Raw genomic sequence first — 18964 nt, 5'->3', positions numbered from 1 at the left:
CTTTTGTCTACAAATTGATGGTAGCCTCTTCGCTCTACCGCACTCATTGCAAAAGTGGACGTGAGCGTGAGTCAAGATGTGGAATCTGACTTCCGAGAGGAATGTGCTGTTACGTCACTTTATACAATTCCAAAGCCGTATCTCAAATCAAATTGCATTTATCCAAGCGAGCAGCCAAGTGATGACGGTTATTTGTCGTGTCGCAGCAAGTATTAGCATATACTCGTAACGTAAGGAATATGACAGAGAAGACAGGTGCCCTTTTCACAGAAAGTTCAAGAAGGTGCTGACGTAGGTTTCCGGAGTGCTAATATGGTTTGGAATTTGATAACCACAACGTCACAGTGTGTATTTGTTGGGGGAGGAATTGTACCAGAACCTACAATGGATCTCATGTGGTCGGTAACAGACATCTTGCCGTTTTCTGAAGGCGCGCAGATGGTGTAGTATATAAGTGATATAATGTTACATATTATTTCTGTCAATTCATAGAGTGCCTGCCAATGTTATAGCGGAATAGAAAGTCTGTGATAAGGGCTGCATTTACCCTGTGGTAAGGAAGCTCGCCCTGAAGCCATGGCAGGCCGAAAGAACTCTAAAAGTGGCGAGAAGCGCTCGTACGTGCAGTTCGAGCAGTCAGTCTGACCGCTGATTACGTAACGTTTTTGTGCTTGCGAGTGCAGGTCCAAACGTAAATACTTTAGGTATCGGTGACATCGACCATTAGTAAAGCCTCTTGAGGGATTTCAGATAAGTATGATTATCACGTCGAGATCGTCTTACCGATGATAAGTTTTCGATAAACAGTGGACGAAGCCAGCTGTTTTTCGTTGATTGCAAACATCTACACGACGTTCAAGCTGTTACTACATGAGCTGCTCAACAACGTCAAAGGAAGCACGGTGGCGTTTACCTCTGGCGTGAGCGGTGTTGACACTGGTGAAATCAGGTGCCAAGGGTGTCTCAGCTTCAGTGTAATGCGGTGCTGTCGTGGTGTTTGTGGTGTGGTGATTGCGTGAGATGATGGACACTCTCACCGTACCTGAAGTGCACGAAGAGGACGGATCCCTGGCTTTTAAGCAGTACTTCCAGAATTGGACACGACGCAGGTCAGTATGTGGTCGGGTTTGCCTATAAGGGGGGTTGTTTTAGCCCGGCAACTTTTAGCATATCCCTTCGCAGAAGTTAAGGTGTGGGCGTCGTTGGCTAGGAGAAAAAAAGTGCGGTGGATTCACACAAAAACTCACAAGGTCATTGCATATTCGCTTACGCCCGATCAAAACGGGACACATCTACCTTTTTTTCTTCTCAATCGATGTATTGATCCTCCGCACCAACATATGAAAGTTTTCTGCATCTTACATGATTGCACATGGCTTCCAAGATCTGGGGCATAGCAATCTTTTTGCATCCCACCTGTTTTCGCATTGCCTTCTTGATAGGCCCACCTTGAACGCAGCTTCGATGCCATCACGTGACCTCACGCCATGCGACATCATGATGACGCCATTTTGCAACGTCATAACTGTATGAGGACTTGAGCATTGCTCGGAGTGACACCACCAACGCCAGCCAATTTCTATGTTCAGTGAGGGATCTTCGTAACCCAGCCGGCGAGTGGCCCTACTCGAACGTTGGCGCAACTATAGCTAGTGTCTCGCCGCTTGGGGCACGAGTGGCGCTGGCTAACACAATCAAGCACACAACGATACCTTACGAAAAAGTGGATGATGGAGCAACCTTCCCTGTAGCTCACGTATTAGAGTGTTGGACGCGCACTTCGAATGTTGTGGGCTAAGATCGCATAGACAAAAGGGGTGCTTTTTCATCCACATAATTTAATTTGAGCTTGAGTGAGAATGATTACCTTCACATAAGATAAAAAAAAGTAACGTGCTTTTTGCTTTCCGTGTCTTAATTGTGTGTTGGATTCATTAGTCGTGCATACGAGCACCCCAAACAAATCTTCCTCGCTGTTTCGAAGAAACATTGTTCGGAACAAGCATTTGTACCTGCCAACATAAGCCCCAAGCAGCTATCTTGCCACGCTTAACGGCAAACATCATTTCGTTTCCACGTATTCGAAACTGACAGCTACCGAAATCTCGATATCTAAATTACAGAAATGGTTTTAGTAGCAGAGTTGTAATTTCCAACAAAATTATCAAGTGGCTGCTTTGCGCTTCACGGCGAAGACCATTGCATTATCTCGTCTTTGAATATTACAGCAAGAATTTTCGCATCAAAATTACAGGTATGTTCAAAGTAACACATAGTCGTACCTGCCGACGCAAGCACCACCAAGCGGCTGCTTTCAGCTTCACGGCGAAGACCATCGCATTGTCTCCTCTTTGAACTACAAAAATATTTTGGTCCGAAATTACGGAAACGGTTTTAGTAACAAACAGTTGTACCTGCCAATGCAAGTACCACCAGGCATCAAATTTGCGCTTCATGGTGGAGACCGTTGCATAGTGGCGTGTTTCAATATTAGAAAAAAATTATATGTATGGAAAAACAGAAACGTTTTAGTAACACATAGTTGTACCTGCCGACGCAAGCACCACTCCTCTTCACGACGAAAACCATTGCATTGCCTCGTCCTTGATTACTACTACTAAAATTTCTGTATCAAAATTATAAAAGCACTCTTAGTAACACATCGTTGTAACCGCCAAAGGAAGCACCCAGCGGCTACTCGTCGGTCGGGTTCTTTGAGCACCTGAATAGCAGAGACGCGCGAACCGCTAAGGTGATTTCCCAGGCTGTGCCGGTGAGGCAGCTACTTGCTCTGTTGCACCCCGGGTCCCCCCTCAACGCTGGTACTGCTTGCGAGGTAATAAAGCGAACCAATAACGTAGTTTCCCGAGCACACTTCGGTCCTGTGTACTGTTTCCAAAGCGCGAAACCCAATCTCGATTCACCGTACACCATATAGACTCAAGGGGGAGGGCCTTTCTTATCACACTCTCGGGAAAATCGCCTCGAGTACCCGCTAACATTGTCTCTGAACATTGCGTCGTTCTTTTTATACGACTAGGTCCGACTGTGCAAGGGTGCAGGTATGTAGAGGTCGCCATTGGTAGTGGTTTTGCCTTGTTACAGTACCTGAAGCCATTTCTCGCTCGCGTTTGAGATCTTTACTTTTCCCGATTTTCGTTCAGGTTCTTGTTGCGTCTTTTTCGCGTTGCTGTTCTTCGCTATTCATTTACGGCTCTGAAGTTCCTGACCAGTAACTCGCCTGGATAACCAGTTTTCTTTCCGTACACATCGATGGCGCGTCGCTCATTTCTGGGCAGGGTTCACCAAGGCATTAGCGAGGGCCCACTACCGCGTTTTGCGGTTCGCACTCCGAGGATTATTACACGAGTGAACTTCCGTAATCATCTATGGCCCTCACCAGCAGCAGCAGCAGGATTCTGAATACGCCCACTGCAGGACAAAATCCTCACCCATGTTCTTCTAATCGACTTGATCCGCTGCTTTTAATTCAGAATTATACCGAGTCCTTCCGAAACCAAAAGCTTCTGCGCTTCTTTTTTGTCTATTTGACGCGAATAGCGTTCCGGTATCGGTGGTTGTGGCGTTGGCGGGTCTTTCCTTGAGTGCCAGAAAAACAGCGTACAACGTGAGTGTAAACTTAAGGTAGATGCAATGAAGATAGGAGCCGGGGGGGGGGGGTGTTTGTGTTGTGTCTGTCTCTCTGTCTGTGAGTGCGCGCGGTGATCACTACAGTTTTGAACTTTTAAAGTCAAAGCTTAAGCACCCCTGAAATCTTTTCCTTGTTTTTATTCCGACTGCCCAACTGAAGAATGGATGGAGCTGTGGGACTCCAATGGCTTGGTGTCCCAACTGTTGAAACTCCGAATTATCTAACACAACTTTACGAATTCTCTCTATAAGCAGGTTTGGCATTGAGAGTCAGTACATATACAGAGGTAAACGCGAAGTGGTCCGCCGCAGTGGTCTAGTGGCGAAGGTACTCGGATGCTGACCCGCAGGTCGCGGGATCGAATCCAGGCTGCGGCGGCTGCATTTTCGATGGAGGCGGAAAAATTTTAAGCCCGAGTGCTGAGATTCGGGTGCACGTTAAAAAAATTCAGGTGGTCGAAATTTCCGGAGCTCTCCACTACGGCGTCTCTCGTAATCATATGGTGGTTTTGGGACGTTAAACCCCACATAGCAAAGTGGTGACTATTTCTGTTGAGCTTTAAAGACTTGGAGCTTTACATCATGCAAGTTATTCGAGGTGCGATATTGTTTCGAATCTGCAGGTAAGCACGAATACACACGCGCAAACAGACCCAAGCCAACGCACACACATACAAATGCGCACTGAATCACGATTGCCACCCAGCTAGACGATATAATAAAACACACTTGAAGCATTCTTTTACTTCTTTTTCCCCAATGTGTATTTTGAAATGCAAGTTGGTTTCCTGGTCGAACTACGGTCGCTGGTGAATTCATTATAAAATCCTTCAACTTGGGGCGAACCACCACATCGAGAGAGTGAACTAGGGATATAAAGTTCTAAAGTTTGTTTTAAAAATATAGGTCAGTCTTTGTGTGTTAATAAAGAAAGAAAAATACAACATCAACAAAATAAGAAAATATTAATATTTTATATAAATGAAATAACTACAAATTTAAATTACGAAGCGAAGCAATTGCAACAAAAATAAAGTTCTTCCGGTGAAGCTGTTACGACGCACGTAAGCTAAGCGTGGCAGGATATATTCCGGAAATAGTGGTATGCTAGGGACAGCGCGGTTCGAAATGGTTGTCAGGCACCATCGCACCTCATCTCCTGATTTGCTCATTTGTTTTTTATTTTGTTATTTTCGCTTTTAGCGAGACAAATAATAAGGCTGGAATAAAAGGGGTGTACGTGCCAAATGTACATCACGCATTTCCCGTGTTAGCTAGCCGACACAGGAAATCAACCGATTGACGTAGACTGCAAAACAGTCTTGTCTTGGCTTATCGAGTTATCACTAGACAAAATGTCGTTGTTGTTGTTCACTTGTAAAATTTGTTTCAGGTAACGAGTTTATCTGTACCGTTCCCTCGTTGCTCCTCTTGTCTGTGGTGCATGGCTCTTCTGCCGAGCAAGGCTAATTCCGACTGCCTACGCAATCGGATGGACGTCAGTTTCCCTCAGACGTGACAGAGCTTACGTCTACTTTTGTGATTGCTCCTGCGTTGACGCGCTTTCCCTGCGGGCCCACTGGTCGATTTCGAGTATGTATAGTTGTCGGTTGTTGACGTTCGTTTAGTACTTTTCATGCATTATGAACGACTGTGTATAAATGCGTGACATTTAATTGTTTTGATTCCAAGGCTCAGGAGACTCGGTTTTAAAGCCGGTGCAAACGCTAGAATAAATCAGTCTATTTTGTAGCAATTTCACGTCCAACGCAAATGAGTTTCCATATAATGCACATGCATTTAGTCGCGCTGTATTAATAAAGCAATTTCAACGTCACGCTCAAATACAGACAGTATCCCGTTATCTGCTGGTGGCAAGCACTGTCAAAATGGTTAGAAAGTATTTCCAAATTCCTACGGAATGAACGCCTCATGTTCAGAGTATTTTTAGACGTGATACTGCTTTCATCTAAGTGATCACCTGTAGTGCTATGTACAGACGATGTTCCGCAGATGGTTTGTTCATTCAAAACTAGATGGCGCCCCAACACCGTGGCCGTCTCCCTTCCATGGGCGTCCTCCTGCCGCGGCTTTGTGCAGCACTTCTCAACACCCACGTCGCGTCATCTGCTCGAAGTTCCCGTAGCATCTGCGCAAGGCAGATGCTATGGGGACGTCGAACGAAGCAGATGGGCGCACCAGAGAAGTCAAAATGAGAGCACGTATGGGTTCAGTTTCCTTCCACCGCGATCTTATGTCGTTTTCTTGTCTTGCGCTGTGTTGTCCGTAAGTTCACAAAGAACGCATCTATTTGGTTTATATTCTTAAGTCCTGAAGCATCGAGAGCAATGCATTCATTCGCATTTTGCAGTGTTTTCAAGATTAACTCTCAGAACTCTTGGAGACTAGGCTTAGCGAGTATGGCTAAGTAAACACAGCTAATTTCCTTAATAAAAAATACCTGATCCTTTGTCCCCAGCGTGAGATAACACGAAGGGCTAGCTGATTTCCCTATATTTGTTGCTGTAGCGACAGTGAGCGACAGTAGCAAGCACTAATTAGGATGGAAGTGGGCAGTAGTGTCTGAATGCGTGCTGCCATGTTGGCTTCTAACCACAGCTACAGCCACGGACACTTCACTGGCCCAATGCGTTAGCTGCGCAACTGGCTGGGAGTATGCCAGTTACAGTCACGTGACCAAACATTGCAGCACCCATGCGCTGTCTGTATAATCGTCTGTAAAGCGACAGTGTTAAAAAGAAACTTTAAAAGGTATTTGTGTCGGCTTGTTGGTACTATCGGCGTGTAATGAAACGGGAACAGCACATATATAGTGCGTGCCGTCCAATCTTCGCCATGAACATGCGCAGCGCTGCAAAACCAGAGCGCTGCGCACCTGTCAATGCTGATGACCGTATGGTTCGTGCTTTACCACTACTAATACGTGCCTTTGTTCGAGTGCATTTGATGAAGAAAGCCTCAGCCAAATGGCCGAGGCTTACTTAATCAAACCAGGTGGTCTAAATTTCCGGAGCCCTCCACTACGGCGTCTCTCATAATCATATAGTGGTTTTGGAACGTTAAATCCCACATATCAATCAATCATTACTTAATCAAACTGTTATACAGTAGCAGTATCATCGGTATTTTTGCATAACAAAGAATAAGTTGGTTTTTTTTTTGCAAGGATGCATTTTATATCAGCCCTCTGCGCATGGGCGTACTGTTACATATATTGAGTTTCCTTTCGCAAATAAGTCAGTTAGTATTGTGCCCTTGTACTTGTTCTCTCATTTACGTCTTTTTGACCTGTTGCGCCTTTTTCGTATATTTTTACTCTGCACGAAGCAAAAAGTTTCCAAAATCCGAGCGAGGTCGCGGAGGAAGCGTGGTGGACTCAGGGCTGACGTCACGCGAGATACTCCGTGGTACGTAGGCTGACTTTATCGTGTCACCGAACGCCGTTTTATCACCGAAATAGTGTTTAAAACATTAAATTTATCTCACGCAGATAGGAAATCAAAGCTTATCGACATTCGCGAAACCAGAGACATTTCGCATTCCAAACGTTACAAAACTTTCAAAGAACGCAGAGTATTTTTATTATAAGGATACGCTAATTTCGATGGCACCTTCTATGAGAGCTGATGGGTTCTTCTGAGCAATGTCCTTGCCTCGAGGGACTGTTCTTTTGTTTTCTAAAATATAATCGGTAAAAAAAGAATATTTAATGCCTTCTTGAGGTGCATAACATTAGCGCTAAGTGTATGAAAGGCCCTGATGGACGCGAAGCGTCGCATTAAACGCGGAATGCGATTACTGAAGCAGCAGAGGAGAGAAGAAGTGGCTGATGGTTCTGATGAAAGAAGTTTTCATCCTTTACGAACAAGAAGAAGAAGCAAGAGAAAAAACCTGTGGGTGCGAACAAATTTTATCGTTAAATGACTGCATTGGGAAGTTGCGGTAAGTGAACCTCTAATCACTCTAAAGTAAAATAATAAACGTGAACAAAAAACTGAATCTTAGCTTACGGCTCACTTAGTTAAGTACAAACTTAAAGACGTTCACTCATAATGGACCCGCCATTAGCGAAGACGATGTGAAGAGAGTGCTTATGCGCTCCAGTGAAGTTGCTATACCATTACCTGGCGGGGACTTAGAAGTACCGAATGAGCTCTCTAAAAAAATGAAGAATTAAGAAGTAGCTTGCTACCCCGAGTGATCTGGTAAGGCGCCAGCAGTGTGAACTTTCAGGGCAAGGAGGTAAAAAGAATTTTAAGAGGTCTCGATAACCACGTAATGGTCATCACAGTTTTATTTTTCTTTCAAATAGTGAGACCAGTTATTTGTGATTGGTGCTCGGCTTATCGCCCTCTATCAGCGGTTTATGGAACGAGACTGGAACGTACAGCAGCCTTGAAAGCGCTGATGTCTATTTCTTGACCACGTGACACCTTCGAATGCGTTCCCTCTTCTCCCTTCATTTCCTCCTTTTTTTTCACTCCCCCTCCCCCATTCCTCGTGCGGAGCCGTGTAGGTATATAGCTTCCTTGTGAAATACAGCAACAGCTCCACGATTATGTCTTATTTTTCTCTTCAAGAACCTCTACTACCCCTGAAAGAACTCGAGAGAGTTGCCGGGCTGACTGAGATGCATGGACAGTCTTAGCGGTAGCCGATACAACTAGGGCTTTGACAAGTTTTCTGGAGAGGAACCTCGTTCGCAACGTCTTTGTCACAACGTAACATCTCTTCAGAGCGCCATCCTCACAAGCTATCGCGGATGAAGTCAGCGAAGGCATTGCTAAAGTTTTTGAATACGACAGGCTTGCAGCACCGGTTACAAAACAAAGGCTATGTTGTGACTTTGAGGATTGTTACTGTGCGTGGGCACTCTTCATTTTTTTCTTTCTAACTGCATGTAAGCTGGAAACCAGTCTATATCCTTTTCCCCGGTATAATAGACCCTTTTCAAAACTGGAAGGTAACTCTCCTGCCATGAAGTTTGAACAGCTAGTGGCGGCTTGTCATTTTGCACAAGTTGCCTGTTCAAGCGCGGTTTGCTTACCCAATGATGTGGAAAATGTTGAGTCGCCTCTCTTGATATAAACAATCACAATAGATAAGCTCCATCACGGCCCCGCCGCGGTGATCTAGTGGCTAAGGTACTCGGCTGCTGACCCGCAGGGCGCGGGTTCAAATCCCGGCTGCGGCGGCTGCATTTCCGATGGAGGCGGAAATGTTGTAGGCCCGTGTGCTCAGATTTGGGTGCACGTTAAAGAACCCCAGGTGGTATAAATTTCCGGAGCCCTCCACTACGGCGTCTCTCATAATCATATAGTGGTTTTGGGACGTTAAACCCCACATATCAATCAATCAATCAAGCTCCATCACGTTCAACTTGGACCGCGTTCTCGCTGAAAGCACGACAGGTAGCGTTATTTACTTGTTCAAATACACAGTGCAGAAAAGCGCCCTTGCGAATTATGAAAAGCATTCATTGTTGGGGTTTAACGTCCCGAAACCACGTTATAAATACGACGGATGCCGTAGCGGGGAGCTCGGGAAACTTTGATCTTCCGGAGTCCTTTCACGTGAGCACAGATTTAGGCTTGGCAACACAGTGTTTTTTTCCCCCTGGATGGTTTAAACATCCCTGATTTTGCTGTTACGCTTGTTTTTTTTTTCTTTTCGTTCGTTGTGATATAGTAGCTAAGAGCGTGACAGACATGGATCAAAGACGAAAAAATATAAACAGCATGGTGCTAAATGCTAACTGAAGGTTTTTGATTCATTGGTACATTTAACGTTCTTTGTATGACTGAAGATCTATTGTGTTCGCCTGTAGAGCTGTAATTTATGACGTTTTTGAGCGTTCTATAAGTGCGTGGCTCTACTAATAGACTTCACTTGATAGACAGCACCATGTTTTGTCTGTTTTTTACGCTCTTTTGACTGTGGCTGTCACTTTTAGCCGCCGTGAAGTGGTGTGAACTCGGCCAGTGTTCTGTCTCACTCAATATACTTCTTTTTATATCTCATTCATGGAAACAGTCTTTGTGTCCGCCGAGTATAGACCGCTTTTCTTTGCCATCCTACGCCTTATCTTATCTCTGTCAACAGCAACACCATGGCTCAGCACATCTGGCGCACCCCGTCAACGTCCGTGCTTGTTTCGCAGTGCTTCCTAACATTCTATCTCGATGTGATCAACGTCAGTGGTTACGTATCTGCTAACGCGCCCATGGTCGTGACGGCGTAGATAAACAGACGCGCAGTCAAGCGGGATGTTTTTCCGGCTCTGTACTTGATCCTCGACTTCCCGCGAGGTCCAATTGTAAACGCCACCCTCACTGCCTCCGATCCAGCGCCCTATTCCCAGTTCTCAAGGGCAAAGGGAACAAGGATGATGGGAGACTTTATTCCGGAGCTCAAACTCATTTAGTGTCTTCCTGCTCGGAAGGAAAGTCTTGTCTGACTTAATATTTTATCTTCGCTCGGCTTAGCAGTTGATTGAGCGGGCGGAATCAAGTGGACCCGCCCAGCTGCCTTCCGACGAATCTTTTTTCATCCACTGCTCTTTACCTGCCTTCTATCTCCGCTTTTTGCTTCGCGCTGCTCTCTATAGAATCTCTGCCACAGCTAGGGAATGAGGGACTGTTGCAAGATCGGGGATTAGAAGGTCCCAGGAACTTCGTTCGTGGTTTCTTATCTTTTCTTAGCATTTGCCGGTACTCGTTTCGCACCTCAGTTCGGCTGGTGGTCCCTCTTCTATCTGGACCGGCCAATTGGTCTCCAAAACACTTTCTTTCTTGTCATTCTATTTTTTTTTGCCTTCCGTGATGCAGCGCTTGAGTCAACTAGCGATTCCAAGCTTTCCCCTTTCTTGTTATACCGGGCTTGTTTTCTTTTGTCCACTGCTCTTTCTTGAAACGAGATCACTTATTTCGCCCAGGAAAAGGCCGAAAAAAAAACTTTGCCGGCCTAAATGTCAGCCCTTGTTAGAGCAGTAGTTCGGAAAGCACGTCGAGTTCCCAGTCCAAGTTTGGAGTAGCTTTTGCCTTTCTTTTTTCTGTTTCCCGCGTCGCCTCCTCTTAGCAAGCTTCACTAGAGGGATCTCCGAGCACGTCCGAAGTAAGAGATATGTCGAACTGCCCACGACTGTAATTATAATCGAAGCTAACATCATGCGCGCAATATGTTAGCGTTTTTTATTTAAGGAGGCCAAAAGCAAATAATGAATGTGGCCGAATGAAGAGCAATATTGCCCGAGCCAAATCAACTCCTCCGTTACGAAAGACATTGATTGTAGGTTCTGTTGAAGGCAGTTGCTATAGCGCACTTCCTCAGGTACAGCACTGTTAACTTCAAATGAAAGAAAGGCGAAACAAGTGCGCTTAACTAGGGCATACACCACCTCAGTGCCTCATCTTCTATGGTTGTCTCACGTTATAACACGCTGTATCTGTAATAGGCGGTCAGTCATAGAAGTATGAATGCCTGCCTAGTAGAACTAGTGCCGCTAGAAAATTTCTGCCAGGATGGCATCCATTTTAGTTAATACCCGCTGTCTCAATCGTTATTCATTGTTGATCACTCATGAATAAGACGCACCTCTTCCCTTGTATATTTAATAAAACAAAGACAGCTGTTTTAATTAAAAGTTAGCCTGACTTGGGTGCACGTTAAAGAACCCCAGGTGGTCGAAATTTCCGGAGCCCTCCACTACGGCGTCTCTCATAATCATACGGTGGTTTTGGGACGTTAAACCCCACATATCAATCAATGAAAAGTTAGCCCTTGACCAGCCGCCATGAATATTTAGCTCTTCCGTCCACTAGACTTAGACGACATTATTATGAGAACTTCAATCTCCGTATTTTTCTGACACTTACACTTGTTCAGTTTCCTGTTACCTCGTTCTGTATTCGGAATAAACCGTCTAGAGTAATTGATTTTCGCCAATAGAGCAACGTTTTCGGAACAGGGTTATGGTTGGGTTATCATTACAAGAGGCTGAGAAGAAAAAAGAAGTATTGGTTTCCCCTTCAAGTCGTCGAATTCGATTGCACACGAGGCTCATTGCTGCCTTTTTTTTTAGAAATTTATCTGTTGCTGTGAACACCGAGTGAATGGTGATGCCACATCTGTTCCCATGTGTAATTGGTGTGATATTTTATTAGTCGGTGGTGTCTTCTAGGGCTTAATTATTTGTTTTATACACAGAATTGAATATACATTCTGCTATACTGGAGGCATAGACAATACATGGCAAGCTTTAGTAAGTTTTACTAAAGTTATTGGGACAAAGACCGAACATTAAGAATAAAACTGCCTTATATATGACCTATGTCCCATTGACATTTGGATCATGAAGCTCTAAAGAAATAATCGTTCCCTTCGTAGTCCTATCTATTATTCACCCTGATGGTTGTGAAACTGACAGCAGTATAAACATCAAACAATGATCATAATAAAGCAGGTATTTAACGTGAGTATTTTGAAGTTGTTTAGGAATAATGAACAACATTAAATATGCAAGAAGAGCTTAGTGTTCAAAGCTTGATTACCCATTCGTAGTATTCGCTAGCCTAACTAAACCAAGAGAGCAGCACCTATTGTTCGTAGTTAGTAGGTGTAGTTGAATGCGTATTTGAGAGGATTTAAAGCTCAAATAGTTATTCTCTTCCTAGATGCACAGTGATCGTTAGCGTAGTTGCCATAGCTCAGCGTGCGTTAACCACAGCAGCGTGCTGAGCTTGTGCTTAGCGAAATAAATAACACAAACGGGATGCTGTTCACAACAAGGCACGAGGATCCGGAGCAACTGCTAATTTACATACATGTTTCTAACTGCACTACCGCAGGTTCGCGTATTTTTTCTTCTAATGAGTCCTTTGACATTTTGTTTCCACTAAATGATCCTATTTTGTTCTAGTACAGCCGAATATCATGTGAGATTTAGAATGAAAAACTGCTCTAGTTGGTATGGTTTCTTTCTCGGGACTGTACAGCTCGCACAAAAATTGACGATGGATCAAAGAAGTGCATGTGACATGCGCTGAATCTAAACTGAAGGTTAACACAGAAACACAAAAAAAAGGTTAGCTAAGAAGTTCATAATATCACGTGACAGGGACCACAAAAAGGAAGAATTTTTCTGCTCTTGTGTTTGCTGTATCCATAAACCGACAAACTCCAGAACTTCGTGCCTGTTGCTCTTTGAATAAATATACGCATCATCATCATCATCATCATCATTATCATCATCAGCTTGACTACGTCCACTGCAGGACAAATGCCTCTCCCATGTTCCGCCAGTTAACCCGGTCCTGTGCTTGCTGCTGCTAATTTATACTTGCAAACTTCTTAATCTCATCTGCCCACCTAACCTTCTGTCTCCCCCTAACCCGCTTGCCTTCTCTGGGAATCCAGTTAGTTACCCTTAATGACCAGTGGTTATCCTGTCTACGCGCTACATGCCCGGCCCATGTTCATTTCCTCTTCTTGATTTCAACTATGATATCCTTAAACCCGTTTGTTCTCTCTTCCGCTCTGCTCTCTTCTTGTCTCTCAAAGTTACACCTACCATTTTTCTTTCCATTGCTCGCTGCGTCGTCCTCAAATTAAGATGAACCCTCTTTGTAAATCTCCAGGTTTCTGCTCCGTAGCTTAGTACAGGCAAGATACAGCTGTTATATACCTTCCTCTTGAGGGTTAGTGGCAATCTAACTGTCATAATTTGAGAGTGCTTGCCAAATTTGCTCCACCCCATTCTTATTCTTCTAGTTACTTCAATCTCATGGTTCGGCTCCATGGTTATTACCTGCCCTAGGTAGACATAGTCTTTTACAACTTGAAGTGCACTATTACCTAGCTCGAAGCGCTGCTCTTTTCCGTGGTTGTTGTACATTACTTTCGTTTCTTGCAGATTAATTTTAAGACCCACCTTTCTGCTCTGCTTGTCTAACTCCGTAATCATGAGTTACAATTCGTCCCCTGAGTTACTCAGGAATTCAAGGTCATCGGCAAAGCGCAGGTTACTCAGGTACTCTCCATTAACTCTTATCCCTAACTGTTCCCACTCTAGGCTTCTGAAAACCTCCTGTAAGCACGCGGTAAACAGCATTGGGGAGATTGTATACCCCTGCCTTACACCCTTCTTGATTGTTATTCTGTTGCTATTTTTATGAAGCACTATGGTAGCAGTTAATCCCCTGTAGATTTCTTCAGAATGTTTATATATACTTCATCGACGCCCTGATTCCGCAGTGTCTGCATGACGGCTGATATTTCTACTGAATCAAACACCTTATACTAATCTATGAAGGCTTTGTATAGTTGTTGGTTATATTCTGAGCATTTATCTATCACCTGATTGATAGTATGAATGTGGTCAATTGTGGAGTAGCCACACAATACGACTTCTAATATACACAATACGGCTTCTAAGGAAATTTACCACAACTGCTGACCAAACACTCGTATTCGTTTTCGCACAGTCTAACCGATGGCTGTATCACGCTCATTTTTGTATGTTTTGAATAAACATTCAGTAAAGAGTTAATAAATGTTGTGCACACTTTTTTTCCCCTACCTATTTTAGGAGTGGTGCGCAGTCCTGAGTCTGCATCATGAGGTGTTTTCTTGAAGATTCCTTTTCCTGAATAACTGTTTCTGACTACAGAAGGCTCATATGAACTAAACTGAAGAAAAACAGATCCATCGAGGTAGCGATCACAATTGTTCCGATGACCCACGCCCCTCGATGCGCCCATGTTGAAATTTTATTCTCTTCATATGTTAATGTTTCGCTGAAGCACGTCTGAACACCTTGAGTGGTTCTTGTGCACCATTTTTAGGCGAACGCTTGTTGACTGCAGGGCGCCTAACCATTGTAAACCGATCGTCTAAAAGCGGGAACACTAAAGTAACGATTTGTTATCCTTTGAATAGCCCATGCCTCTTGGAGCTTTCAAATACGACATAACGGCGCTGTTGCTCTGGAATTTCGCACTCTATAAATGTTGTAAGCCTCTACAAAGGGTCGTAGGATGCGAGCTAAGTGAGGCAGAAGAGTGAAGAATGCAAAACAAGCAAAATAAATACCCGGGAAGAACATCTCTGAGTGAGAATGTGCGCTGTGCCCCCCCTCCCCGCCAAAAAAAAAAAAAAGTGAAGATCCCTCCGTCCATTGAGCGTTCTCCTAAAGTGTCTTGAAAGCAAAAGTCACTTTCTTCCTTCTATTCTTCTTCTTTTCAATCGATCCTATTGAAATATTCGCATGACATCTTCGAAAGTACTTTGTGTCTCCGCAAGCACACAACGTAAGTGAAGGAATTATGCATAAGGTTGTGGGCAACCAAAATTTTGACCTTCGAAGCAACTTTGTTTGTTAAAAAGCAAGGGCTAATCAAATCGAAAATCTTTCGTATGCAAAGTCTATTATAGTATATTCTTTAGCAAAAGTCGCATCGTTTTTCAGGCCATAGATAAAGTTTGTTTATTAAACGGCATTTCTGAAAATGTTTTTCATAAAATAAGTTTACATAGCAATAAGTTTTTCATATTGCGTATATTTTTATGGTCATTTTTTATTGATGCGAAATTTAATTGAAATATTACTTTACAATAACCAAGTTACGTCTTGTTCGCTCTGCAATATACTGTGTCGAGTTTTGTAGTATATAGAGCCGAAATGGTTCGAAGCATGTGTTTTTGTTGCCAATTTGCTTCATTTTATTTTTTGACACTTAACGCATTATTACTTTACAGGCACGCATATGTTGGCATGACTACCTTATTGCCATTTATAAATATAGATATACCCCTTCCTTTATTCGTCATTTTTATTCTTCAAATTACCGCACATGCTTTATTATTAGGGGTGAAGCACTTAAGGGTAGAGGCTTGTCAGTGGTGCATTGGCCGGGACGATGATGACGCTGAGGATGATTAGGTGTAAGTGCGTTCTATACCGCACACTATCTTTCTGCCATGAATGAAAAGGATCGGGAAAGTGCTCTCGTCCGCAAAAGGCAAAGCCGCAAACGCTGGAAACAAGCTGCTGCTCCGGAGGCAAGAGCGCGGTATGCCGTGGCTCAAATTTACGCTGACAATGAACTACTGCAGGGGCCAGAGCTCAGGAAGCAGTGGCAAAACAGCAACGCCGACAACAAGCTGCTACTCGAGAGTTCAGGGAGCGGAAAGCGGCGACTCAATGGCAAACAATACGTAATATATACTGTACACAAGCGTTGTCAGTAATTTGATTGCGTGAGTGGGCATAGTCACGGCTGATTTGCAGTTAGAACGCTCCACAGGTATTCGACCCCTCATCATGTTCACCAGGTGGAAATGCTTAGTTTTTTTTCTATTGCGTCGCCGCCCTTATGCAATACCTCTGATGTTCCGTAAGGCGCTAAAGAATGAGCTAAATATAAAACAGTATTCAGAGAGTCATTCGTTGTATAGATCAACGGTGTACATTACGGCATCTCCAGTTATTTAGGGCTGTAATGAATTGAGGATAGCTGTTCCGCATTGTGTGAGAACAACGACACCGTTTCGCATGTGGCGGTTCTCCAAGACAGGCACCCGCCAACTAGCCACTACGCTTACGTGTGCCAGCTTGTTATAAAGGAATTCTATAAGCGAGTTATCCTGATCGGGAGAAGCGAGGACAACTGCTTAGCAAGACATGCATGCACGTGCACGTACTTGGTTGCAGGCGAACCAGCCAAACTGTCCTCTGTCTTTTTCCATCTTTCAAATACCGGACCTCTTCTTTTCTGTGTAGTTCTAGACTAGTTAACGTCCCTGCCTTTCCTTTGCCTCCAATTCCTTCCTGGCCGCCCGGGTTTTCTTACACGCAGGCGTTTAGTTGTCTCACAATGGCTGACAGCTTTGAACTGCAAAGCAGTTACTCTCCAGGCATAAATTTTTGGCTGGAAGCAAAAATTTTATATCTGAAAAAAGGGCGAAATCTTTTGCAGAAATCTTTTTTATCAAGCTACAAAAACTGGCTGTTTTGTTTAAAAAAAATATGAGGCGGTCAACTGAGGTGAGGACCACGCAGCTAGGATCTACGGGTAACTTTCGGTGAAGGTACAGCTCTTGATATTTATAGTCTTTAGCGTCAGTTACTCAGGCATGCTTTCCTATAATATCATCACAGTATAACATCAAATACTTATATCTTAAATAAAATATCTCGGGTTCACCGTCTAGCGCGCGTTGAGGATGTCTTCCGCAGGAAGGAAGCAAACATAACATGTCGCATTGAAACCCAAATGATGTAGCGTAATCTTTGTCAGATTGCCGAAAGCTTTCAAATATGTGCCATTTAAAATCCGACACGCAAGGCTCATGTGTTTGAACAGAAAAACAATGAAGAAATGTGGTTACCTGAGGTGACCACCATGCTAAAAGAAGTCGATGTGTCACTCTGTTGTCATCCCATGTCAAGCGTTGGTGCCGACCAGTCTGAGCTAAAAAATCAACAACGAAACACCATGCAGCGTGGGGAGTTTCACCGACCTCAAAGCTGAAAGCTGTGGAAGAGTGGCAGGAACGTCAACTTAGAACAGAAAATTGATAATCGCAATGCAAATACCATCGTCAGACGAAAAGCGCAGAAAAGACCGGATTGACGCAAGAAAAACGCATGGTAAACGAAGCCTGAAGAGTTCGTACTGGCAGTAATTTTTCTTGTTGCGTGTCGTGCATTTTTCGAAGGCATTGAAGCTGTTACAATTTTAGGTTTAACTACGGCGGCAACGCCAATCGAACCACATGCAGCAAACCAATTTTAAATGTTTGTAAAGGTCCTGAAATAATTTCTCAATAAAAGCGAGGATTGTCATCGCACGTAGCAAGCCAAATATGCCGTAGTCTGCGAATATTCCTCACTGAACGAGCCTTATCAGTGGAATGTGAACCACCTAAGCACAAATATTTATATAAAATAATTGACATGATATGTTCCATGTGCGAAATGATATGTGGATTGACCCATATTCAAGGTGTATTACCGATTAAAGTCACGATTTGCATGACAAAACGTGGCAAGATCTAAACTTTGAAACAATGCAGTGAACTGGAATTTCGTACGGGAATGGGCGGCTATCTGTATGTTCTATTTTAAAATAATATATTATAATAGTAATTGTAATAGTAATAATAATGTATTACTCCATATAAAACTGCTCATGGGAATAAAAAGGCTTCGGTGGCTTGAGCAGCAGTGCCTGACATGCAGCAACACACCGAGTACGTCGTACTTTTGGGATGCTTACGCACCACCGAGCACAAAGAATCACACAACGGAACTACGATAAACAGAAGATGCAGTTAGCAACACAGAAAACCATGTTGTATGATTTCATGTACGTGTGGAAAGCATGTATATGAAAGATTTCGAAGTCCAATGTGAAACTTCCAAACCTCATTAAATATGGCTGAACCGTAAATAAACCAAAACAGCTTTCATGGAATTTCATAAAACGATTTTTCTGGAACATCGCGAAGTTTTCGGGGTCAGTTTTATGATCTTGTGAAAGTCGTGGCTGCGAGCTGGACACCTGGTGGTTTGGTCCATCAAAAAAAACATAAATAAAAATTGGTTATGGGCACTTGACTGAGTGTGGTCAACTCTCGGATAATTTAATATTGTGTTCCTGGAATCATTCGTCCCTTATATATATATATATATATATATATATATATATATATATATATATATATATATATATATATATATATATATATACAAGCTCTTTTAACAAACAAGCTACGTCCTTCGGGGATCGCCGGACCGCCGCTTTGGCAACTTTCCAGGAGATAATTCACATAGTAACCCTGATGCAAAACTTGATATAAAAGTTTCTGCCCGGCCTGTATACTTTCGCGCTTTTTTCAGCTCAATCACCATGGCTCTCGATAGTCGATAAGCCATCCTTCTAATGAGAGAACTGCTTGTGTAGTCCTGGTCTTGCAGCAATGTTTTTACTTCGAAAAATAAACCGCCTCTGCTACACTTTAATTACATTAGCCTAACTCGCTATGAGCAAGACGTTTTTTTTTTTCGTTCTTTGTTTTCTGTTTTTTTTTGCTTCAAAGCTATAGCCACACATGGAAAAAGAGAGAGAATACGGTTACAAAATACAGAACCAGCAATACTGTCAGCCTGCTCAGGGAAGAATTTTCTTTGGGGAAAGAAACCAAACAGATCTAGCTATTCCACTATGTCACGTGCTGCGATTTGTGATTAATAACTTATTATTACGGTTGTTACATATTTCGCCATTCCCCA

The 18964-nt window shown here is 43.4% G+C and overlaps 1 protein-coding gene across 1 annotated transcript in view; it reads left to right on the top strand.

Moving 5' to 3' along the window:
- Positions 1-566: 566 nt before the first annotated feature.
- rdgA (retinal degeneration A) overlaps positions 567-18964 on the top strand; it is a 445829-nt gene continuing 427431 nt past the window's right edge. Inside the window, exon 1 of the mRNA XM_075871370.1 lies at positions 567-1109. Coding sequence (XP_075727485.1) covers positions 1021-1109 — 89 coding nt within the window. The 5' untranslated portion in view covers positions 567-1020. The remainder of the gene's footprint in view (positions 1110-18964) is intronic.

The sequence above is a fragment of the Rhipicephalus microplus genome, chromosome 8 (assembly GCF_043290135.1).
Source record: "Rhipicephalus microplus isolate Deutch F79 chromosome 8, USDA_Rmic, whole genome shotgun sequence".
NCBI lineage: Eukaryota > Metazoa > Arthropoda > Arachnida > Ixodida > Ixodidae > Rhipicephalus > Rhipicephalus microplus.
This window is presented reverse-complemented; position numbering and strand designations above follow the sequence as displayed.